The sequence below is a fragment of the Culex quinquefasciatus genome, chromosome 2, assembly GCF_015732765.1.
Source record: "Culex quinquefasciatus strain JHB chromosome 2, VPISU_Cqui_1.0_pri_paternal, whole genome shotgun sequence".
NCBI classification, from domain to species: Eukaryota; Metazoa; Arthropoda; class Insecta; order Diptera; family Culicidae; genus Culex; species Culex quinquefasciatus.
The window spans coordinates 204,006,965-204,032,931 of record NC_051862.1 but is presented as its reverse complement, the minus strand read 5'-3'; the positions used below and the strand labels follow the sequence as shown (position 1 = coordinate 204,032,931).

Genomic DNA, 25,967 nt, shown 5'->3' with positions numbered 1-25,967 from the left:
ACTTTTTTGGAAATATTTAAAAAGCGTTTAAGTTTGACTTAGGTAGAATTCTGTAATAGTTGCAAAAATAAATGTTTTCGTTATTAAATTGCAAGTCATAATGACCCTTTTAAGAACTGACTCTCAAACTAACTTTGCACTTCTTTCGGGATTCGAACTCATTACAGTTAGATGAAGAATCTGATTAACTACCAACTGATTCAAGTAGACAAAATGTGGAAATTGGAGGATCAAGTTTGTTGCAAATATTTTACAAAACTTTCGTCGATCAACCCACCTTTCTCCTATTATTAAAAAATTGGCTCGAAAAACCAAGAGCAAAAATATGTTTTCAAAAAACTTCAAAAAATTAATATGCATTCGTCACATTTGTAATCATTTAAACATGTTTGTGTTTATTAAAAATAATTTTAATTTTATTGAATTTTCGATTAAATAAATGTTGAAATTCTGGCTTTCAACGAGTTTTCATTAGCCACACCTAGCTTATAAATAAAATTACGTCTTTAGATGAATTGTTCAACATGTTATGTCACCATTTTCGAAATATAGAAACAAAAAATACCCTTTTTTGTAAATTTGGCCCGCAAGCTCATTTGAGCTTCAAATTTTGTCCGGCCTCCAAAAACTTTGAGCACTCCTGACTTAAAAAGAACTTTTTTCACAAATTTTACATTCGTATGAAAATTTCACATTGCACAAAAGCTGAAAATTGGGAAATTTCTTGGTTTTTTGCTTTATTTTATAGAATTTATGTAAATTTAGGAACACTGCCAAGATACATCGGTATATTTGCGAATTTTTTTTATTGAGAGAAATTGAGAAATTGACTAGTAAACTTTTTTTTTCAAACAAATATTTTCGCTAGAAAAAACAATTTTAAGAGTTTGTATAATTCAAATGATGGTCATAATATCAAATTGTTTTTTATGAGTGTTTTTTGCTGAAATTTACTGAGAATTTTTTTTTTGAATATTTCTGATTTCATGCAATTACTCTTCGATGGTTTGAGCTAAAATTAAAATTCATTGACCAAGAGTAGCCTTAAAAATCACACATAATTTACACTATATTTGTCGAAAAAGTATAAGTTTCAAGCGATAAAAAGACAACTTCTGAGTAAAGACCAAGCAAGGGCGCAGCATATTAAGCAGTGTTGCCAGCTCGTTTACAAAAATGGGGAACTTTTGCAAACAAGATCAAATTTTTATAATGTTCATCGTTTTCGAAATAAATGCACCTAAACCTTGATTTTTAAAATATTTAGAAACTTTTGGGTTTTTTCTTAGAAGACCCCATGCTGAAGACTAAAAATATGTTTTTGATAATTTAAGAAATTTGTCTACACTTTTAAGTGAGTTTCTCAATTTTTTATTATTTAATTCCCATTACAAACTTTGTTTTTTTTTTTTTATCGGAAAGCTTGAAAATTTCCCCAATTCTTGATTAAGTCACGATTCTTGTGTGTGTGTGTGTGTGTGCAACCAACCAAACGGAACCACGCGGTCACTTCTTACAAATTGAGTTGTTTCCATGTATTTTTAGATTTTTACATTCTATACATGCAAATAACTCGCAGAGGCATTTGGATGGTGTTAGCTCTGCCGAGCTTCGGTGACCCATTTCTACGCAGGCTAGCCGTGCGCGAGGTCCCTCAGCTTGAACCGACAAGCCCCGCCCTGAAGAACGTTTGCATCAATCGGAGTCAAACGTTATTCAGAACTTCTGAACCCTTGTCAAATGGACAAAGATCCAGCGCGTATATAGTTCAGTAGTAACAGTATTTCTAATTCCAGTCATATCTCAACAAGCCGCGATGGCCTATTGATTAGCGACGGGGGATCGAACCCCGGCCCGAGCGACTTGTGATTTGTTGTTCAAGTTCAGAGTTTACAGAATTAAGGTTTCCTTAACTTTCTCGTTGAAAGCAGATGGGAGTTGAACCAAGGCCATTCAGCCACGGCCGCTCTTTAAGTTTCCAATTGGAAATTTCTCACCCGAAAAGCAGCATCATCCGTCAAACCGGTAGCGATTACCCTAGCATCGGACTTGACCAAAACGTCCAAGGAGTTGTAGCTTAAAGATGCCAAGTCAACTGCAATTGATGACTCCCGTCGGATGTTAGGGGTCATCATAAAATCTGTAGGAACACACCACAACCGCACCGGGCTCGATCACGAAAATTGGCAAGCGCGCGCACTTAAACCCGAATATTTTTCCCTAAATTTCGAACCGGAGTTAAATATTCTCGAACACCGGACTTGATATGAATGAAAAAAAAAAAAATCACCCCCCGATAAAACCTCCCCAAATCAAAACAAAACACCAAAGGGGCGCGCGACGGCGGAATCATTTTATGTTTCTAAACAAGTCCTCGAAAAACATCAGTCGTGATTGCACGGTCTGAACCCATGCAGCAGTAGCTGACATTTCTGACTTTTCCTGGGCCAAGAAAAACTGACGTTTACGTAAGGGACACCTTGAAACGAAACGCGGCGCGACTGACGCGGCACTTCATGCTGGGAAAAGAAGATGAAGAAGACAACATTTTAAATTTCTAAATTCGTCCCAAAACACTTTAAAAAAGACGGAAATCAGGAAAATTTCACATGGAAGCACTAAAAGTGATATCAGCGCAGCTTCTGCGCACAAATTCGACACCTCAAAATTAGTTTTTCACTAGAAAATCGCGTTATAAACAACCGTACTCTACCCGACGAACCGTACGCTACCACAGACTCAACAGCTTCTTGATTAAGTCACGATTCTTCATCATAAAATGCAAATGAAAAAAATCGATCAAATTTTCAAAGTTTAAAAAAAATATGTTTAAAAAATTAATAACATCTTAAAAACTAAATTGGAAGCGATCATTTTCTATTTTCATAGAGTCGTCAACTATTTTAACCATTTCTTGTGTAACGGTTTGTGAAATAATTGAAAATCAGTGTTGCGCAAACAAATAAAATAAAACACAATTGGAATATTTCGGAGAAGGACCAAAATAGGGGCATTTTCTTTCAATATGTAGATTTTCGTAGTTCTGCATTTGCTGAATCGTGGTTTCAAAAAAAAAAAATTGGTGTCGAAATTGATTCCATCAAGTACGAATCCATCAGTAGACCCCCCGGGCCTTGACGTCCGCCGCGTCGCTGCCCTCTGATGGGAGAATAATGGTGCGGAATAATTTTATCGGTAATAATTATTATTAATATATTTCGCACATGTAATCAATTCCCGGGGTCCACCACGCCGAGGTGAGGTGCTGCTCGAGTAAATGCAGAAAAATAACACCCGAAATCGGAAGATAATAAATGAAAACAGGTTCCCGAGGTCCCGCGGAGTCACGTCCCTCGATGTATTGTTCCGCTGCCGTTCTGGTTGGGAAATTGTCCGGAAATTGGACCAAGTCTACTCTAGGCAAACACGTGCCCATTTTGACAGTAATTAGACGTGGTGGGGAACTCTGGCAACGCCAGCACGTTGCTGGGTGATGTTTGCAGTAATCGTCGTCGGGAAATTGAAAATAGACAAGATCGAATTATTTCGACGAAAACATCGCACATCAGCAGTTCCGCCCGGCCCAGACAGTAACCAATTTCTTTTATTTCACTTAGCTCGCACATTTGCCCCTGGGATGAGATGTGTGTGTGAGTGTGATTTTCTGCTGTTTCTGGAGAATTTTTCCCTCCACGATCGACCGACTCCGCCAAAAGGAGACGCAACCTTATGGAATTCCTCGCCGTAACTATCTGAATCGAATCGTACGAAATCGAAATACGACCAAGCCCCGACCTGATGGTCGAGCGCGTTTAGCCACAGAAAGATGCAATTATGCTTTATCTCTCTGTGTCTGTGCCTCTTCGCCCTGGACTCCAACTTCGTCGGAACATACGGTCAACGGTTTTCGGGCTTCCCAGCGTAGAGTGTCTTTGGGAGCGGCGTATACTGGGGAAATCGATTCCAAGATATCATCATTTTTATTAGTGATTATCTGTTTATATATATGATCCTTGGTTGGAGCAGCCGCCGCCGCCGCAGAAGTAAGTCGGACTGGCTGGTCACTGTACTCGCCGGGAAGACAATTACGGATTCTTTTCGCTGCGTTGGCATTCAATCTCTGGCAGGGCTCGGAGAAAATTGTTTTGGTCTCGGGGTTACAATTCAATTACGGTGAGAGGGACCGTGGTCTGTGATTTGGACGATGTTTTGATTCCGACGGATTGGTTCTATTGAGAAGTGTGGGAGATTCCGTTGATAGGAAGAACTGCTGACTTCCTGGTATCATAAACTGATGGCTCCAGAGAGGATTCCACGTTGAGATTGTTCTATGTAGTTCAAAAGACAAAAAAAAATCACAGGTCACCACTTCAGGTCATCGCTTTGTAGCCAACCTTCTGCTACCGTATCAAACCTCAAATTGAATAATAACACACCCTGTACCAGTCATTGTTTAACATCCCCCCAAGGAGGAGTAGCGGTACAACCCAGATATACCACACAACAATTCGGTGTATATACCCAGGGAGTTCTCCGAAAACCAGTCAACGGTTAATTGGTTAATTGGACAGAAGCAAGAAAAGGGCGGGCGTGGATCGCAGTCGATACCAAGTCGAAACAATCCATACAACTGCCGGTCGAAGGTTGTACAAATGTGCGATATCAGGTAGTCCGCGTTTTCTTAGGAATCGCTAACAACTCAGTTTGAAAAGGGGCTCGCACATCGCAAAGTGCGAACACCGAAGATCCGTACCGACCAGCTAACACAACTTGAAGTATATTTGTGTTAGGAGTGATGGTAATTAGTGACGGCACACCAGCGACCAATTCAATTACCCACAAATTAGACCTGGTCAATTCTCCGCGAGGAGCAGGGTACGGGGGGATCCACTTAACCTGTCAATGGCGGTCACCGTGCGGTAAGATCGATCGGAGCATAGAACGCCGCCGCGCAAGTACGCGCGCGCATCAACGGCGAATAATTGCCACAATCGACCCATGATCGGGAAGGGCCTGACGGATTGGTGTAATTAATTGGGATCGCTTTAACGAGTGGCACGCGTTCGGCTATCATCTGGTACCTCGTGTTTTACTTTGCACCTTTGTTCGATTATGCGTGAAAAATTGGTTTAAAAGGTCGTAACTGCTTCAAAAACTTGAATTTAAGCTGCGCAATTAGTTTGAAGTTGATCAATATTGAAGATATTTTGGTAATTTCAAGTCATTGGGACATTGATATCGTATCCTGCTTCGCCTGTGGGTTACTTTGTAGTCAAGTTGTCTACGAAATCAAACGTATGAAAAGGTATAGCAAAAATTGATGTCCCCATGATTTCAGATCATTGCTGTGACCTCTAGCGAGGTTTTCTGAGATTCGCTACACCATTTCCCTCGATCACCTTCAATATTGACCGAGTTCAAGTAATAACCCAACCCACAAAAACCACTACCCAGCAACCTCTTTGCTCAAATTTGGCTATTGGCGCCGCCGCAACTCCCCCTGTTGCAGCTGTCACCGACCTGCCCTTTATTGGAACCCCCCTCGCAAGTCCCATCCGACCATCCCAAGGGTTCAAAACTGAATATGAATGAGACCCGCGAGAAACCTCCTAACTCACCTTCATCGTCACCGCGCGCGGACAGCTCAAAGCTAACGTCCGCGGCCGGCACAAACACGCGAAAAAGGCGAGAACCGCGATTGAATTCGCGGACGACGAAGATGCACTTGGAGGTAGGGCGGCTCGCGCCCGCTACCTTCCTTTAAAGGGCTCGCCAACTCGACACGAAAAAGGAAGCTGCTAGTTATGGTGATTGATGGCGACGACAAACCTGGCGGCGGTGACGGCCGCCGCCGACGACGACCTACCAACGGTAGCTTGATAGGGCCGCTTTCGCCGACACTCGCCACCAAGACCTGGATTGTTTGGCGAAGCGCGCGGGGAGTCGGGAGAACTGCATTAATTATGAATATAAGCCACACGCGCGGTGGATCTTCGCGGCGGCGCTTATGATACACCTCTTGGAAGGGACCCCCGAAAAGGTTGTTGGTACGCTGGCTTGAGGTAGCACTCACCGGACATTACGAATGTGCTAATTTAATGAGCGCAAATAAAGGCAGCAGCCCGAAAGCGGAGGCAGTTGTGCTGACAGTTTGCAAGCTATTAATCATCGGGATGATGGAGAGGTTGCTGCTGCGCAGCGGTGCTGCATGTGGGAACTTGCGCTTTTTGGAGCTTGGAGAAACAAGTTTTTTAAGAAAATTATGATTGGCTGTTCAGGACATAACATTTGAACTCGATCAACACCGAAGATTATTTGGTCAGGCGTTCTAACTAGGCTGTCAGAGTCTTCGTAGAGGTAGCTGACACGATTTGAGCTCACGGGGACATTGATTCGGTGAAAACTGGTACTTGCGGTCTAGTTTATAGGCTTATGGTCTTCAAAGTAGGCTGTACCACAAACCTTCCACAAAATAAATGTCCTCATCATTCCTAAACCTAGCTCATGACTCAACAAAAGCTACAAAAGATTCAATGCCAAATTTGACAGAATTTTATTCGGTATTGATCGTGTTCAAAGGGATATCTCAAAGCCATAACTTTTGAACTCGATCAATATCGATAATAAATTAAACCAAAAGCCAAATCTAAACGGTCAAACCTTGGTAGAGTTCCTATTCAACATTTGCCACCTCGAGGACATCAATTCAATATGAAGTTTTGGTTAAGGTCAATTTTGTAGATTTGTTGTCTACAAAGTAGACCGTTACCAAATCTGCCATCAAATTAGATGTCCCCATAATGCAAAATAGTTCTAAGGATCTCCAAAAATGTCCCAAATCATTTGTTTCGGTATTTGACTTTCCCGTTTTCGATATTGATCCGGTTCAAAACAATAACCCAAACCAAACATTTCCCTTACCCCGCAAAACTGACCTTGAAAACCATTAATTTCCCGAACCAGAACGCCAAGCTCAATACCGCGGGGTGCACCCATCTCACAACCAGCAACAACAAAAAACGAGGGTCGAGATATCATCAACATTCAAACACATGACGCCGGCCGCCTCTCAATTCTGGACTCGATTTTGACTTTCCGCTCAGGTTTGCCACGTACTCGACCGGGCGCGCGCGTTTTTTGCTACCCTCGCCCCCCTGTCCACGTGTCCCCCGAGTCCGTCGCTTCACTGCACACACAGTCTCAACCCGAAGTAGACAGTCCGACTCGCCGCCCTCTCGCTGTATTGAAAGGGAGGGGGAACTCCTTTCATCCGTGTTTGTGTGTGCTTGCTCGAGCTATTGTTTATTTGGTTCGGAGGACCTTCCGACCTTTGCGAACGTCGTCGCTGCGATGACGTCGACGCGACAGGACCTCCCGAATGTAGGTCAGTCCCTGGAAGTTGACACGGGCGCCGGTCATCCCCAGTCTGCACACGTCCGTGTCGAAGTGATCTCACGTCTGGTCTCGTCCTGGAACATGCGGAGAATATAAGCGAGCGCGCGCGTTCCACGCCGGGGTGCATCGAAGGGGGAGTCGAAATCGTTCAACGGTACTAATCAATACTCTTCTTCTTCTTTGCTTACTTTCAGATCTGATGAGGACAGTGCCAGTGGTAACAAATACAACAGAATGGATGAGGACAACGTTCAAGACAAGGAGCGCTTCGCTAGGTGAGCTAAACGATTACGCTAAGAGTGTGTGCACTGTGAACGCTGCTTAAGAACCCGCTTACTGTCATCGATTTGCTAGGAAATTTGAGCAGAAAGGCCCAGGTCAAGATTGACCAGTGCAAACCCCATTACCCCCGCACTATGTGATAATTACCGATTCCCGAACACAACAAAGACCTACCGGAGCGTAAAGCTACCGTTTACGTTACTTGTCGGATCATTAAGACTTCCTGTACCGTTATGTTACGGCCGTGCAACGGGATCTCTATTACCATTCCTTTTTCTGCACTCTGTTTTGAGGTCCAGGTGATCCCCCTGGGTCTCGAACACCGAAACTAAACATTAAAGTAAATTATCCTCCAGCGCGAACGCCAACAACCAGGCGGACAATGGCGCTAGTAGTTGTTCGGTCCTCCGAACCGAAAAGAGTTAATATGTGTCGAAAATAAGAACAAGCGACTGAAATTACGCCTCACCTACTAATTAGTGTGGTGTGGAGGTTTGGGAGGAACTTGCCGGCCCGGGAATAATCGATGCGCCCTCGGGAAGCCTTGGACCTTCAGGGAGGGCGAGCTGGAACTCGAGCAGCTCGGTGTTTGTGTTTTTGATTAGCGTTGTAATTAGGACCGTTATCGCCCGGGAAACTGGGAGACCTTGGCAGGGTAAGAAGGTTGAAGTTGGTTTATTTTTTGATTTTGAAGAAATGTTACAGAAAATTTCTATGGAAATTTGCAGTTCGTATAATCATGAAAAAAATATCGCTTGTTGAACAACATTAAAATTTTCGGAAGATTTTATCCATATATATATGTAAAACCGATTAGAAAGTTGGGTCTGGATAATTATTTAAAAAAAAAAACAACCTAAAAGTGTTATCTAATTATTATCCAGATCTTTATATTTTTATCCTGTATTATCAGGATAATCTTTTAAGATCTATTCAAAAAAAATTGAAAAAAAGTATTTAAGAAATCTGAAGTCCAAGGCCTTCGGATAATCGAGTCCGGATATTTTTTCAGAAACGCTGGAAGTTATATTTCTCAAAAACTTTTCAGAACATATGAATATGTTATCCGAATAACATCCTGGAAAATAAAAGTCTAACCCTAACCGGATAATTATTTAATTATTTAGAACAACTAAATAGCATTATCCAAGTTTATCCGGAATCTTTTCATGGTACCGTCAGTGGGGGTGACTATGGGTCAAACAACGATACACCTCTCGTAACTTCTTAATAACAAAAACAATTTAAATAACATCGAAAATCCTTCAACGTAGATTTGTTCTTAGATAGTTTACTAACATTTTCCCAAAATATGGTGGATTTTGATGAACACTATCTCATCCGTCAGAGGGGGTGACATTGGGTCAAATGAAACTAAAATGATGCTCAAATACAACGATATGGTAAAAACAAGTCATCCAACAGTGTTTCTTGTTCGAGGGAATCGTATTGACACGCTACAATGTTTGAAGTGGAGATTTTCAAACATTTGGGTAGTTTTCGAGCAATTCTAACAAAAATATTAGAAAAATGATTTTTCGATAGCTTTTTAGCTAAAAACGTACCTCAACTTTAGACAGCTGAGCAATTCTCTACGAAATCGGTCTTTTTTCTTCAATTTTATTTTTTGTATTTTTTAATCCGTCTGAAACTTTTATGGTGCCTTCGGTATGCCCAAAGAAGTCATTTTGCATCATTAGTTTGTCCATATAATTTTCCATACAAATTTGGCAGCTGTCCATACAAAATTATGTATGAAAATTCAAAAATCTGTAAATTTTGAAGGAATTTTTTGATCGATTTGGTGTCTTGGGCAAAGTTGTAGGTATGGATACAGACTACACTGAAAAAAAATTATGCACGGTAAAAAAAATTTGGTATTTTTTTTAGTTAACTTTTTATCACTAAAACTTGATTTGCAAAAAAACACTATTTTTAATTTATTTATTTTTTTATATATTTTAGAGGACATAAAATGTCAACTTTTCAGAAATTTCCAGGTTGTGCAAAAAATCTTTGAGCGAGTTATGAATTTTTCAATCAATACTGATTTTTTTCAAAAAATCAAAATATTGGTCGCAAATTTTTTTTAATTTAATTGTTCGATGTAAAATCAAATTTGCAATCAAAGAGTACTTTTGTGAATTTTTGATAAAGTGCACCGTTTTCAAGTTAAATCCATATTTATGTGACTTTAATGAAAATAGTCGCAGTTTTTTATTTTTTTAAATTAGTGCACTTGTTTGCCCACTTTTGGAAAAACATATTTTTTAAAGCTAAGAAAATTCTTTACATTTTGCTTCTTGGGACTTTGTTGATATGACGTTTAGTTGCTGAGATATTGCAATGCAAAGGTTTGATGCAATGCAAAGGAAAATTGATGTTTTCTAAGTCTCACCCAAACAGCCCACCATTTTTCAATGTCGATATCTCAGCAAGTAATGGTCCGATTTTCAATGTTGAAATATGAAACTTTTGTGAAATTTTCCGATCTTTTCGAAAACAATATTTTCAAAATTTTGAAATCAAGACTAACATTTCATAAGGGCCAAACATTCAATATTACGCCCTTTTAAATTAATTTGGTTTTCCATTTAAATGATCTGTTCAGATAGTTGTTTACAATTTCCTAAAATGACTATCCAAGCTTTTATCCAGAACCTTTGCAGAAATTTATCAACTACACTATATTTTGTATCAAACGTAAAATACTAAAATTATCACAAGATTTTTTTTATCCCTGAGTCGATTTCTCAAATCTTAGACTGATTTACAACAAATCAGTCTAAGATTTGAGAATCATCGAGATTTACTTACTAAGAATAAGTATAACTGAAAACTGTAATCCGAGTTGTTATTTGATTTTTTTCAAAGTCTATGCAGCATAGGAAAACTTTTAAAATTACCATTAAAATTATTATCCTTAGTCCATAGAAATTATGATAGAAATTATCCAGGTTGTTTTGCAAGATCTGTCAGAATGTTACCGAGAGTGTTATTATCATCTAAGCTATCTCAAATCTAAAAAAGATATCAAATTTACTATCTGTAATCTGGATAGTTATTTTGAACTGAACAAAATATAAACCAACCTTCAGCCAAAAATTTGTATAGTTTATTATGCATTATAACACCTTTTATACAACTAAAAATAAGATTTTTCTATATCTCTTTAATAATTATTCTTATCTAATGAAAACAATCTAAAAAGCGTCTAAAATTTCTGGTAAAATTTTCAAACATGTATCAGGAATCTGCATAACTATTTAGAATCACTGAAACGTTTTATCCAGAACTATTACAATAACTTCGGATAATTGAACTACAAACACATTTTTTTTAATTTGAGTTTTGTGACCCCATTTTAGTAAAAATTGAATAGTTGATTGCAAATAAATTACAAAATGTATTTTTTCAATATTTCATCATCCTCATTTTGGTCACCATATTCGAGTTAAAGATACTCCGAATATATCCGAAGATTCTATTATCGGAAGTGAAATATTTCCAAGGCCTTCGGATATTCGAGTCTGGACCGTAAATTATCAGATATTCAAAAATCAAACAATCCACATTCACGACCCCAGGTATTTTGTGGTCTCTATTGCAAGTTTCTGCTCGATATTAAAATCTGGATAATTATTCAACATCTCTGAAAAGTACTATACAAGATCATCGATCTGTATTTATTTAAAATAACAAAAAATAAAACAACATCAGAATTATGGATTTACCCCAATTTTTTTCTGAATTCTGTCGGGAAATGTTCAGACAAAATTACGAATCGCTTTTTCAGCCTTAGCATTTTTCCTTTACCTGAAATTTTTGTGATATTATTACGGTCCGAAAACTTTATTGAAATTCAGCTCGAACCCCGTTTCATCGACACCGCCACCACGGGGCGTGTGAAATTCAATGGTACCTCTGGAAAAGTTTTTCGGTTTTGCGAAACAGATCCTCCACGGCCGGTTCGATAAATTCCCCAATAACAATAAATCAACCGCGCGGGTTTTGATGCGCGCACTTGTCTGTCCCATATCGAAAAGTGTAATTACAACAATGTTAACAATATTGTTTTGTAAAACAATCAGCGAATAACTTGGCGCGCATTATTGGCAAAAAGGTGGATTTTTTTGCTGCGCTCTCGCCGGTGAACCGCCCAGTTTTTCCGTTCGAGGGTTGAGGAGATATCTACAAAAACATTCCACCGGCTGAACCTGGGATCTCCGGCACAGAGAGTCGGTATTGTTGCGCGAGAAGCATCATTTAATTCGATGTGATTAATGTTGAACATTTCTTCTTTCACTGCAATTCAGCGGGGGGAAATAGGGGAGAGTTGTTAAGGGTGATATTTTTTTTTTTGATAAATTCAGCATTAAAGTATTCTGAATATATCTATTAAAATTCCCTAAAATAAATAGAATTTTGTTCAAAAAATCTTGAGATACTTACATAGTTCAAGATCAATTTGCTCTTGTCTTGAGAAAAAAATGCTCCATTGAGATATTGAGGCAATCGCTCTTAATTTGTTGTATTTTTAGCTTAAAAATAACCGGTATGGTATTTTTGTACATTGGTGGTCATTTTGCTCTGGTTTCAAAGTCAAAATAAAAGTCCTCTTAAATTAGAGGATCTCGTTTTTCCAATAGAAGAGTAGAGAAAGATGCATTTTCGAGCACAGTTTAATTTGTGAGCATTTTGCTCTGGTTCCAAAGTCGAAATCAATTTGGACTCAAATTGAGAGGAAATTGCTTTCGAATTTAAATTTGACGTTAAGAGACATATAAAATCTGCGGAAACTTTATCATTACAACATGTAAGTTACAAGAAACAAAAATTCACCGTTGATCATCCTCCCCTACAGCCACGTAAAGGGCAAAAAAGGCGACGAACAAACCAGAAAATTCCCCCCGTTTTTCTCCGTGGACCCCCTTCCCAGAGCCACTTCACCACGCGGCCAGAACCTGCCAAGAGGAACGCAGCGATAATGATGATGAGGTCCTCCCCTCTCTCCCCTCCCCATGTTCGACCTTCAGCCTCGCTCTCCTAAATTTGGACCTTGGAGTGTCTTCATCAGTGCAAAACGCGCATAAGTACCCCGGCCATCATTATGCTTTGATTTTTTCGCACAAATACGAACATTTCGGTTGTGTGCAGTTTTTTCCCGTTGGAGGTTTGAGGTTTTCTGCTGAGAACCGCCGCGAAAATTTGCTGCAGGATCCGTACCACCGCCGAACTCGAACCCCAGGTCCGGAGAGAGATAAAACACATGCCCTATAATTGCTCGGAAATGTTTGTAATTAAAGCATTCCAGAACCACGCGCGGTTTTTGCTCGGTTTTACCGGGGTGGTTTTCGGAGGGTCGTGGGATTCGACGGCCATTGTCTTCGGTTCCCTCGAGAGGGCACCGCGCTGCCAGACCGTCGACGTTTTTAATTCGATCAATATCGAGTCAATTTGCTGTCTAGGTCGTCAGCAAATTTGATTGAAATCCCGGCAGGACCTAGACACGGGACTCGCCGCGTCTCGCCTTAATCCTCGATAATCGTCAAAATCCGTTCATTTTCTATTTATATCGAAATATAAGTCTGGGGAAAACGCTCCCAAACAAAGAGTGAATGACACACGCGGTTGGGGGAGTGGCTTTCCCCTAAGGGGTTGTATTTAGCCTTAATCCGTGGAGTTGGCGTAACGTTTTGGACGTCAGACGTCAAACAGGTTGAAGTCCCGCTTTGAGTTCCGCAGGATAGATTGGATTTACTTGTGCAATGCGAAAAACGGATTAACGCAAACGAACCTCCTTCTCAGATAATGCGAGAAGTTTTCGAAATTGATGTTGATTTCATGGGAATGGTACAAATTCGGTGAAACGGCACTTTGAAAAATATATGTTCTATTAAGTGGCTTTCTTCCCGAATTCTCACTCTCATGCTTTGAAAGCCAAACATTGAAATAACAAGGTCACTTCAACAAACAGGTCATTTACCCGATTTGGCCATTTCATCAAATGGCCGTTTTGCTGATATTTTAAATACAAAATGCGATGATCATTAAGTTGGTCATTTCGCCGTATACAAAAGTGAATAGGTCATTTCACCGAAAAGATTATTTCACTGAAAAGGTCGTTTCACCGAATAGTTCACTGAATATGTAATTTCACTGAATTGGCCACTTCGCTGAATAGGTCATTTCATTGAATAGGTCATTTCACCGAATAAGTCATTTCATTGAATAGGTTATTTCACCGAATAAATCATTTTACTGAATAGGTCATTTCACTGAATATGTCATTTCACTGAATAGGTCTTTCCACTGAATTGGTAATTTCACTGAATAGGTCATTTCACTGAATAGATAGTTTCACTTAATAGGTCATTTCACTGAATAGGTAATTTAACTGAATTGGTCATTTAACTGAATTGGTCATTTCGCTGAAAAGGTAATTTCATTGAATAGGAAATTTCAGGGTATAGGTCATTTCACTGAGTAAGTCAGCTCACTCAAAAAGGTTATTTTACCGAAACGGTCATTTACCAAACGAAAAAATTAAGTCGAATCAGAAATTTTATTCAGTTTTTGTGTATTTAAATCATAGAATCATACAATCGAATATTTTTTTCAAACATTGTTTTGTGTAATATCCGTCAGTAATGTTTTATTTTTCTAAGAAAAGGATTCTATCGACTAGGTCATTTCACCGAAACAACCCTCCCATCTCACTTCTTCGCAAGCAACAATTGCAAACCTCTCCTCGCTATTGATTGATTTTAAATTAAACGTCACCTACAGAACGCGGTTCGCTTCCAGATCGTTCACTTCTTCCCGCGCTGATTTTTTTTGTTGTTTCCAACCTCCCCTCAACGTTGACGACCGCAATTCCCGCGAGGGTTCGATGCCATCACCAACCGTCTGGCTGGCTGATGCTCCTGACTGGTCCTCTGGAGAAGCGAAAACCGGGAACAGAAAGGCGAACAAATGTAAACATTGTACCACCGCGCACGTGGTTTCTGGGTTAGGGGTGGGCACGTGGGAGATTCCACGGGAAGTCGTAGGAAGGGGGATTGTAGTGTAAAACACGGGCGGTTTTTGTTGTTCTTTTAAACTGTTCAGTTTTTTTTTCGAGTGAGTGCCGGGATCAAATTGGCCAACGCTCTGGCGACAGCATCCAGCAGCAGCAGCGGCCGTCAGGATCAGTGGGCAATTTTCTGGACGATTGAAGAAATACGGGAATGTTTGGGATGTAATTTTGCTTGGGGTTTTTGTTGCGTGTTCATCGCGCGGTTGTGCGACTCGTTGCGACCTTTAAATTTAATTTTCAAAGAGGCTCTTAAATCAGGATCAAAATGCTCTCAACTTTGTTTGCATTTTTTTATTCGGTGGAATGACCTACTCGCTAAAATTACCATTTCCGGGAAATTACCATTTCTAGGAAATTACCATTTCTGGGAAAATACCATTTCTGGGAAATGACCATTTCTGAGAAATGACCATTTCTGAGAAATGTCCATTTCTGGGAAATGACCATTTCTGGGAAATTATCATTTCTGGGAAATTACCATTCCTGCAAAATGACCATTTCTGGGAAATGACCATTTCTGGGAAATGACCATACCTGGGAAATGACCATTTCTGGGAAATGACCATTACTGGGATATTACCATTTCTGGGAAATGACCATTTCTGGGAAATGACCATTTCTGAAAAATGACCATTTCTGGGAAATGACCATTTCTGGGAAATGATCATTTCTGGGAAATGACCATTCCTGGGAAATGAAAATTTCTGTAAAATGACCATTTCTCGGCAATGACCATTTCTGGGCAATGACCATTTCTGGGAAATTACCATTTCTGGGAAATGACCATTTCTGAGAAATGACCATTTCTGGGAAATTACCATTTCTGGAAAAATACCATTTCTGGGAAATGACCATTTCAATGAAATGACCATTTCTGTAAAATGACCATTTCTGTAAAATGACCATTTCTGCAAAATGACCATTTCTGCGAAATGACCATTTCTGCAAAATGAGCATTTCTGCGAAATGACCATTTCTGCGAAATGACCATTTCTGCAAAATGACCATTTCTGCGAAATGACCATTTCTGCGAAATGACCATTTCTATGAAATGACATTTTCTGTGAAATGAACATTCCTGTGAAATGACCTTTTCTTTGAAATTTGAGAGCAACTCGCTCTTGAATTATTCGGTTGAAAATTAAACTTTTCGGGTCGCTCGGAGTTCCCCCCCTCTGGGGATCGATTCCATAAGGAACATTAACCGCACACTGTTCCGCTGTCACTTGGCCGTGTTGTGGTAGCAGCTGACATGTAAGAGCGACCCGGCCCGCGCGCAATTCCGCTGATTTGATGGATTGATGACGAGGACGTCAACATCGGCCCAGGTCATTTTAAATTGTCCTGCAGATTCCTGGACAGCCCTGCCCCGCTGCTTGAAATTGGCTTCGAAGAAAGCACTTGTGCGCGCGCGGGGTAATTACATCAATTTTATTAAGCGAGATTTATTTGAATTTAATGGCCGCTGGGGAACGCAATTTAAATAGTTGAGTGGAATTCGGTGTCCTGAGCGGAGGTTCACTGGGTGACATTTTTTCGTCGTTGGCCAAATGGGTTTCGCTGGAATTGTTGGGAGCGTTTTGCTCCCATTTTGGGCGACAGTTAAAATTAACGGCAAACGTTCCTTATCATTCGAATGGGTTCCGCGCGCAGTAATCAGCAAATTACACAAATTGGTAAAACCACTTGTTTTCCGACAACGACCTTACTAATGACACGTAAGGTTCTGCCCACCAGAAGAAGCGCGGAGTTCAACGGTGGCAATTATCGGTACTTCAATTATACGCACCGGGGGCGACTGATCGAATTAAATTGTAAATTGGCATGGGGGACCCAGCCCCTGATTGAAAAATTATTGACTCAAGAAGAAATGGTCCGAGGGAGAGAAAAGCAACAAACCTGGGTGTAATAACAATTGACGGCGAATGGTTGGGGCCAACCGGGGAGGGACGAAAAACATCGAAATAATTAGCATGAAATCGAGCAGTGTTTGTCTCGTCGTTGATGGTTTTTTTTGGCTCTTTCTTGGGTTTTTTCCCTAGAGCAGAACGTTCAATTTTCGATCGAATCAAGGCAGAACCAAAACGCCAATTCGGGAACTGTTTGAACACCGCTGTTTATTATAATTTCTTTTCCATCAATTATCCCGTTTTTTTGGAGTCTCTGGATACGAGCACACGGAAAGATTTGCGTTTATCGAAGTTTGAATGTCAATGAGAAAATGATGATGTACCACTTTTTTTAAGGGGACAAGGGAAATTCTCCACAAATAACTTTCGCTTGAAGTTGGACAGTTTTCAGGAAGGTGAACAAGAAATTGATGTCAGATAAATTAGTTTCTCTCAGTGTACATCAAAACTCTCAATTCAAGGTACTTTTCCGTACATGAGCCATGAGCCAGCACGGCGGCGCCTCGCGGAAAACAAATCAATCAATCAAAGAGGAGTTAATCGAATTTTGAACGGGTTTTGACATTTGATTCACGCAGCAGACGCAATGCCTGGTTTGGGGCACTTTTCGCCATAACAATCGACACTTCTGGAAATCGGTTTTCTTCAAACTTCGAATTCCCAAGTCTGGCTGGGGCAACCACCATATGTGAGCAGCCGGAGCCCGGAGCTCGAAGAGCGAAATAAAAATATAATAAGATAATAATCGAGGCGAACGGGAAAATTATTGACAGATTTTTGAAGACACCTATATTTAGACAAATTCGAACTGTTTTTTTTCCTGGTCGATCCTTTTGGCTGCTTGCAGCCGCTCACTTGATCGGGACAGACAAGAAGATTGCGGCTTGAACGGTCAAAGTTCTGCAGAAGTAGAGGAAGTGGTTAAGCTTTTTTTTCGGTCTCATCATTTTTGGGCCTTAATCAGCCGTCATCCCAGTGGCGGCGGCGACGTCGGATGATCCATGTCCGGGATGATTGAGAATAATTGCTTGTCCCAGGTCTGATTTGACGGCGGCGGGGATTAGAAATAATTAGGCCGAAGAACAAGGGCGAGGTGTGGCCCCTTTTGCTTGATTGACACGGTGGGGCGGTTGACGGAGAAGTGCCATGAGGCAAGTTTGTGGGAATTGGATCGGTTTGAATGAAATTATCTGCTGGAAACTTTCACACAATTAAAAATAATTTTAGATACTTTTTAGCAAAATTCATTCATAAAACAAAACTTTACTTTTTTCTAAGCTTTTCTACAGGTGGAATATCAATTTTTCACTACGTTACAACAAAAAGAACAACAAATCCATCTCAATTTTCACGACAGATAATGACCTGAAAAATGGGCACACATACACCCATCAAAAGTGCCACCAATCAAATCGGCAACAATCAAGGTGAATACCAACGACAACAACAGCAACAACAAAGCTCCCAGAACAAAATAACAAGAAGCAACAACTCAGCAATAATAACGATAATCACAACAAATTGTCAGGGATTAGAAACCTTTTAAAGGCCGCGGCCCGTTTGTTTCGTCTTTGTGTTCTGATATTTTGCTGCTGCTGCTGCTACTTCCACACACAGCCACACACATTCTCTCTTCTAATTTTGTTCCCTTCCCGAAAAAAATAAATAATAACCGTCATCCATGACAGGAAAAAGAGAGACACACTGGTACAAACTTACATATGTTTAAATTTTTGAAGCATTTTGTTATTTTTGTTTGTCACAGTCAAAAAAATTAAGTTTTTTACTTTTGTCTCGGGACGTCCGTGGCTCAGTTGGCTAGCGCGCAAGTACGTGCGCACATGGCTTCGAATCCCGTTTACATCGATTTTTTTACTGTGCCAATTTTTCGAGTTCGGGGGGCCAAACAATGTAGCTCCATATCACAGGAAACGCGCACTGCTCGAAAAAAAGAGTGGAGGCTATCGATTTCACTGTGTGGCCCCGCGAGGGTTGTTTGTGTGTTATTGTGTGTCTTTTTTTTTTTTTTTTGGAAAAAGGGTGGAACCGAAACCGCGGAACCATTGCCGTTGCTGGTTGGTTGGTCCGTTGCCAGCAAAAACATCACAAAATTACTAAATTACAGATAATTGTTTGATCCAATTTAATATAAATATGGCCTTTTTTCCCCTCGTTGTGTTGTGTCATTTCCATTCATTTCGAGTAGAGCTGCGCGGCTTCTCATTTATTTGAATTTTGGAGGTTAGGATTGTTCTTTGATTCTCCGTATTTTTGTTTAGTTACTGTTCGCCTATCACACAAAAGCAGGAAAAAATGATAGAAGAAAAAAGGCAGACAGGAAAACAATATTTAATAACTAATAATGATATTAGATAGATCCCGGGCTTGTTTCTCGGCTGCGCCGATTGTCGGTTTTAATGAGAGGGTGAAAAATTACCTTCCCTCTGTGCTGGAAAAAGACCCTGACAGAGGGGCCAATCCGTTAAACAATCTACAGATAAAATACACAAAAAAATGTTTCCCGAAATACCAAGAAATTGGTCCCCGCCCGAAGGTGTGTTTGTATTTAAATATTTTGTTTCATTTCCCGGGCAGAAAGTTGCATCTTGGAAAAATCTACCCATGTTCGTAAAAACACGAACAAGTCAAGTTCACCCCAGGGTATGGTTAAGAGATAACCGAACATGGCCACGAACATAAATTGTTCGAGGCGTATCTGCGAAAAATCTTGTTGAGTTTATTTGACCAACAATGCCACATCAACTTGAGTTCGTAGGCAACATTATAGGTTAAAAATAAAGTAACAATGCATGATCGCAAATTAAAACTGTCATCATATCAATGGATGTTGTTAACAAGATCTTTCCAGTTAATTTTGTTAACTGAAGTCAATACAATTTTAACGAGCCAAGATATATTAATATGTATTTGTATTATCATGGCATGTTACTTTTTTAATGTTTTAAGAAAATATTATATTATCTGTCCAATTTAAGCAATCCATTAAGGGTGCGAGGTTCGCGAGTACCGCAGTACCTAAAATTCATATTTCAATGCATGTTTAGACTGATTCAAGCAAAACAATGTAAATAGGCCCAAGACGAAGTATCAACAAACAATCTGTCCTGCTTACGTCAGTGGATGTTTACATTAGGAAAAAGCAGGACAGACTCTTTGTTTACACTTCGGCTTTGGCCCATTTACATTGTTTTGCTTGGATTGGTGTTTTTTTTTGGTTTTTCAGCTCTACAATATAGCAAAAGGATGAGAACGAAATCGAGATGGAGTGCAAACGGTGTGTCTTGTTCGTTTGTATGTAAAAATGAACTGAAATGATCTGAATTTACTGTTTATATAAGCGCGGTCTTAAATATTTTGCCTAAAATATGTATTAATAAAAATTAATATTAGGTTACAGGTTTCGGAGTATGATTTGTTATTGAGGCAGTTAAGATAATCTATCCAAAGATGCTTTAAATAACTTTATTTATTAATTTATGTTTTAAAGCGATATTAATTTTAACGAATCAAGTCATAAACACTAAGTACTAAAACACGGATTTGCTGTGATTGATTGGAAATCAAAAATTATTCGAAGATTTTCGAAATCACCACTTTCCTTTCTTATTGTACAGACAAATAATCTGTGAAAACCATTTTCCACTCTGGCTATAAACTATATCCGCTGCAGTAGCCACATCTGTTCCTTGCAAAGTCAAAAATTCGACGAGTCGATCTGAAATTGGATAAAAACAAACGTGGTTAATTTTATTCTATCAGAAAATATGGCAAAAATGGATATATTAATTACACAAAATAACCTCAAACTTATTTCAAGACAAATAAACTGAAAATTTATGTTCAAATCTACCAAAACAATGTAAATGGGCCAATGTGAGTTTGTCATCTGAAAGAGTTTATTCTGCTCACTCTAATGAAAACATTCACTGACGTAAGCAGGGTACTATCTTTGTTCACAACCTCACATCGGCCCAATTACAATGTTTTGCTAGAAATGTTGCGATTTCCAAGCAGTTTTTTTTAAATTAATTAATACATTACCTCGTAAATATTTAACCTTATTAGCTTCCAATGCACCATCGACTTCTCTGGGGCTCTGGCGCGATGCGGATTTCGATGATCGAGAGGGTCGGCCAAGACAGTTCTTAGATGGATTTCCCGTAACCGTTTTGTTACCAAACCCGCGTGGCCATATCTCCTGCATTAGGGTTCTCACGAAGCAGTATGGTTTCCGAGTAGTGTTTGCCATAGCTTGCAGCTGCACAATTGGAGGAAATCCTTCTTCGGTAGTGAACGTCTTCGGTTCATTGAGTAGATCTGATGTCAAAGACTGCATCAATCTGTTTCTTTGCACTTTCGTACTATTCAATTTCTTCTTCAGCTTGTCGTGACCAGCAGCAAGCTTTAAGTATTTCGTTTTCCAGTTACATGAGGAACAATCTAAAAATTGAAAAGAAGAGTTAAAATGAGGGAACATCATCTAATTCCATCAAAGATCCTATTGTTGGGATATCAGCACCTTGACGTTCATTTTCAGCTTCTAAAAGCGTTTCCGACTAAAATCGAGTAATATATAGCTAAGTAGGAAGTAAGCAAGTAAGTTTCCATGAAAATTTAAGCAAAATTATTTGCTTAAATAGTGATAAAACAGCAAATTAAATGCAAATATGGCTGAATCCTTAACCTGCCAAACATATGAGAATTTCCCTGCCCTCTAGAAAAAATATTACATATCATATGTTTTTAGTTTGCGACGTAAAAAAAACAGCAATTTAAAAATGAACTTTCCATTATCATAAAAGTGCCATTTAGTAAATTAGATTGCGCTTGAATGAGTAATTGAATTAGACAATAAATTACTAAACAAGCTTAAATCGCAAAAAATATCTCTTATTTAAATTAATGCTAATGAAACTTGAGTGCGCAAAAATTTAACAGATGTAGGGGTTCTACTTCCGTCCAATTATCAATTTAGTTTTGCAAACATATTGATAGAAATTTGTGCGAACGAAATATTTATCGGTCATTATCAAAATAGTGCAAAATCATTTTCAGAAATGGAAACTTTTCATACTTTGTCTTGAAATTGAATTGAATAAGTTTTTTGCACCATTTTGAAGGAAATTTGTTTCCTAAACTTTTGCAACTAAGCCGAAACAATCAATATTTTGCTAGAAAATTTTGAAAATTATTAGAAGTGTTGCAGCAAAGCTAAAAGATACATGTCTCAATCTATGAAAAAATGGTAGCGTAAACCTCTAATTTTTTAAGTGTGTTTTATATTTGAAAGTAAACATTTTTATAAAACTTATGCGGGATGCGGATACGAAAAAAAGTATTTCTAACATTTTTGTGTATATTTCCAATATTTGTTTGGCCATTCTATGAAAAAACTGTAAATTTAGAAAACACAGTAATTTGAACTATTTTGTCTTCATTGTCCACGATCCATACAAACAAGTTTTTTTTTGTATGGACAATTGTCCACAAGGGAGGGGGGGGGGGGCGGGTAACAGATTCCCAAAAAAAGTGTCCACGTGGTTTATGGATGGTCCCTAGCCTCTAGGTTAGACCGGGACTAACATTTACTTCCCTGTCCGAAGAAAGGCGTGTTCAGACAAATCTCGTCTCAAAATTTGCCACCGGGACCTTCTGGGATCGAACCCAGGCCGACTGGGTGAGAGGCAACCACGCTTGCCCCTACACCACGGGTCCCGGCCACTGTTCTTTAACCCTGGCTCCTAAAAGTTATAGTAGGCAGCGAATGACAAACATGTTAAAGCTGCCTGAAATAAATTAACTACCACCACCACCTAAAAGTTATCAAAATCGAAGTCCAAAGTTTTTTAAAGATCCTATAAGCCTATTTAAAAAAAAATACTCTAGATTAGAACTTTAAAAAAGCCCTTATTAATAGCATTTCCCGACTTTTTTTTATTAGGTTCTATAAACATATGAAAGACAATAGCTTATAGGACCTTTTCAAAAAAACTCTGGATTTTTAGTATGATCCGTTTCAACCAGTTATTCAGTCTTCACTTGCATTTGAGCAACAACAAAATAAAAGAAACGAAAGGATTTTTTTTTTTTCAAAACAACTCTACACAAACTATCGAAAAAAAAGACAAAATATAGTTAAAAGCTGCTAAATATAGAAATGATGCTTTATTTATTTTTATTGAAAAATTGTGTAATTTTAATAAAATAATAAATAAATAAAAATAATTGTGTTTGTGAGTTTTAATATCAAAGATATCAGAAAATCAAAAAAAAAATCAACTGAAAAATCATAGTAGCGAGTTTCCAACTCAAATTGAGCATTATTTTTGCATAAAAATAATGCATTTCCTGTAATGAAACAAAAATTTAAGCTTGTAGGGGAAATTCTCCTATGTTTGGCAAGTTAAGCACTCGCTCCTAACTCCATCCAATTTGGTGATTTTCACTATTTTTAACATCTAATTTTGCAAAACTTTTGATAAAAACTTGCTTGCTCACTTCTTATTGAGCTATTTATCACTCGAATTTAATCGAAAACGCTTTTAATTAGCTGTAATTGAATGTCAAAGTGCTGATACGACAACATTAGAAGCTGGAATTAGATACTGTTCCCCTTCTACTCATTCTCTAGCCAAACAGTTTAGATTACTATTTTAAAGAGCTACATGATAAGGGTGTACAGTTTCTGTTACTTCCAATCATGCTCAAATTGCCCCTAAATACCCGCCAAAAAGTAATTTACACTTTACTGTACAGCCTTCTATACTTCATTTCATTATTTGTTTTGATAGTAATAAACTATCAGGGATTACACATCTAGGGGCTAAATAAGTAAAAAATATTAATTACAAAAACATACCAGCACTGGGATCTAGGTTGACCTCCTCATCTTCAGACGATTCGGATGACAAAAACATGTCAACTTGAGATGCAGCATAATTTTTCTTCGCTGTCTTCCTTCTTGGCTTAGGTGGTGCAGCAGGTTCCGGGATCGTCGAGGGACTCGGGTTAGGTAGTTCAGGTGAAGAAGAGCGAGATCTTTGGGGAGGCGGAGGTGGATTCGTGGCCCCAAAGTCGCGGCCATGCTCGCGATCGCAAGCACTTCTCCCAGCAAACTCGTCCTGCATCACTTGCCCTGGCGGGGGAGGAGGAGGCGGATCATGGCCTCGCAATTCGCCGCGACCATGCTCGCGATCATAAGAAAGTCTCCGAGCAAACTCGTCCTGCGGCATCACGAGCTGAGGAGGCGGGGTGGATTCGTGGTTCCCAAGTTGCTGCGGCCATGCTCACGATCGTAAGCAAGTCTTCGAGCAAACTCGTCTTGCGGCATCACGGGCGGAGGAGGCTGGGGCGGATCGTGGCCTCGCAAATCGCCGCGACCATACTCGCGATCATAAGCAAGTCTCCGAGCAAACTCGTCCTGCGACATCACGAGCGGAGGAGGCTGGGGCGGATCGTGGCCTCGCAAATCGCCGCGACCATACTCGCGATCATAAGCAAGTCTCCGAGCAAACTCGTCCTGCGACATCACGAGCGGAGGAGGCGGGGGTGGATTCGTGGTCCCCAAGTTGCTGCGGCCATGCTCACGATCGTAAGCAAGTCTTCGAGCAAACTCGTCTTGCGGCATCACGGGCGGAGGAGGCGGGGGTGGATTCGTGGTCCCCAGGTTGCTGCGGCCATGCTCACGATCGTAAGCAAGTCTCCTAGCAAACTCGTCTTGCGGCATCACGGGCGAAGGAGGCGGGGGTGGATTCGTCGTCCCCAAGTTGCCGCGACCATGCTCACGATCGTAAGCAAGTCTTCGAGCAAACTCGTCCTGCGTCACTTGCCCTGGCGGTGGAGGAGGAGGCGGATCCTGGCCTCGTAAATCGCCGGCACCATGCTCGCGATCGTACGTCTCTCGTCGAAAACATTCTTCCTGCGGCATCGCCAGCGGTTCCGGGGAGGAATAGCCGGGCCATTTCGTTTGTTTGCTCCATCTTGCTGTCTTAACGACGAGCGGGAACGAGAGGAATTGGGGAACGATCCTGAATTTTGCCACGTTTCTTCTCCTTTTGTGTTCTCGACGGTCCCGGTGATGGTGAGGCGGAAGGGTTTTTGTTCGAATTTGCTTCTATTGTTTTAGAACCCGAGCGATGGCGTCGTCCGCCCTTTTGTTTGGCCGCCTCTTCTGGAGGTTGGGACGGCGAACGGGTTCGTTTCGTTCCGGAACTCTGAAAAGAGTTTAAAATTATGTAGAGCGCAGCACATACCAATTTGCTTTAATTTTTACCTCGTTAACTGCGAGTTCTTCGATGAATTTGCTGTTATGGTCCTCCGCAGACTTTAAGACTGCAACTTTTTGCTTACACAGTTGCTTTTTAGCGCGCACCATCTTCAATCCACGAAAGACAAGAAACGTTTGACAAGTCACTATCGAAGGTGTCAAATTCTAGCTCGTTCTCTCTCGGTCTCGTTCTCTCGTTCGATCAATACGGATGACAACTGATTAAAAACAAATCTCACTAGGACAAGGCATTTAAATTATGGTTAGCACATTAAAAATCTGTCATGGTTAAAATGAACAATGTAAACAAACGAAGAGCAATATTTCAAGCAAAACTTTGTGTATAGGCCAATGACGAAGTGGAACAATCAGACTGTTCTGCTCACGACAGTGGATGTTAAAACTTAATAATTTAATCAGGAATTAGTAGTGTAGACTGTTTGTTTACACTTCTAAAACTGGTAAAACTACACAAGTTAACTGTTATGGTAGGATTGGAACATGAATTGCTTTGACTTATTTTTATGAGAACTAAATAATCAATAGTAAACATTATTCTAGCAAAACAATATAAATGGACTTCTATGGATTTGTAAACAAATATGTTAAATGTAAACATTCTCTGACGTGAGCAGGATAGACTGCTTGTTTATAATTCCACATTGGCACATTTACTTTGTTTTGCTGTTACCTGCGTGAGAAGTATCGATAAATTAAAAAGAAAGATGTGAGCCTATAACATGGTGTGAAACTTTCCCTGCTGTCATGGAAAACTTCACAAAAGTTTGACTGAACTTTTAACTCCATGTTGCACTTTTAATATGTCGATAAATTTGGTCCTAAATTTTTGATATTATTGTTCAAATCGATAAAGCATATTTTTCTTAGTATGACCCTTTGCACGACCGCATAGGATTTAAAATGAATTTTTAGATCAATTAAAAACATTACTTAATCCACCTTCAGGTGGTTGGTGCCTTCTTCACATTTAGTATCTCAAAACTAGGGCAACTCT

At 39.7% G+C, this 25,967-nt stretch overlaps 2 protein-coding genes across 12 annotated transcripts in view; one reads left to right on the top strand and one right to left on the bottom strand.

Annotated features, from left to right (window-relative positions):
• The window catches only part of LOC6048199 (aryl hydrocarbon receptor nuclear translocator homolog), a 297,606-nt gene that overhangs the window by 152,791 nt on the left and 118,848 nt on the right, over positions 1-25,967 (top strand). For all 10 annotated transcript variants that reach the window (XM_038251173.1, XM_038251172.1, XM_038251171.1 and 7 more), the window contains one exon: positions 7,590-7,670. In XM_038251173.1, the coding sequence (XP_038107101.1) occupies positions 7,630-7,670 (41 nt within the window). In that variant the 5' untranslated portion in view covers positions 7,590-7,629. The remainder of the gene's footprint in view (positions 1-7,589; positions 7,671-25,967) is intronic.
• LOC119766535 (formin-like protein 20) lies at positions 20,179-25,214 on the bottom strand. Of its 2 annotated transcripts, XM_038251178.1 has the most exons (4): positions 24,959-25,214; positions 23,546-24,899; positions 20,728-21,126; positions 20,179-20,401 (listed from the first exon to the last, which is right to left on the bottom strand). In XM_038251178.1, exon 2 carries the CDS (start codon positions 24,611-24,613, stop codon positions 23,918-23,920), a length of 696 nt encoding a protein of 231 aa, XP_038107106.1. In that variant the 5' UTR covers positions 24,614-24,899; positions 24,959-25,214; the 3' UTR covers positions 20,179-20,401; positions 20,728-21,126; positions 23,546-23,917. The 2 variants fall into 2 exon arrangements, with proteins under 2 accessions (XP_038107106.1, XP_038107105.1); XM_038251177.1 differs by lacking the exon at positions 24,959-25,214 and having other exon boundaries at positions 23,546-23,908.

Bases quoted from the DNA above. Each gene is read 5' to 3' on its own strand.
- LOC119766535 (XM_038251177.1), bottom strand. From the start codon at position 23,813: ATGCAGGACGAGTTTGCTGGGAGAAGTGCTTGCGATCGCGAGCATGGC. The intron at 21,127-23,545 runs GTATGTTTTTGT...TTCAATTTTTAG, and splicing joins CAACCTAGATCCCAGTGCTG to ATTGTTCCTCATGTAACTGG. The intron at 20,402-20,727 runs GTAATGTATTAA...ATCCAATTTCAG, and splicing joins TAAGGTTAAATATTTACGAG to ATCGACTCGTCGAATTTTTG.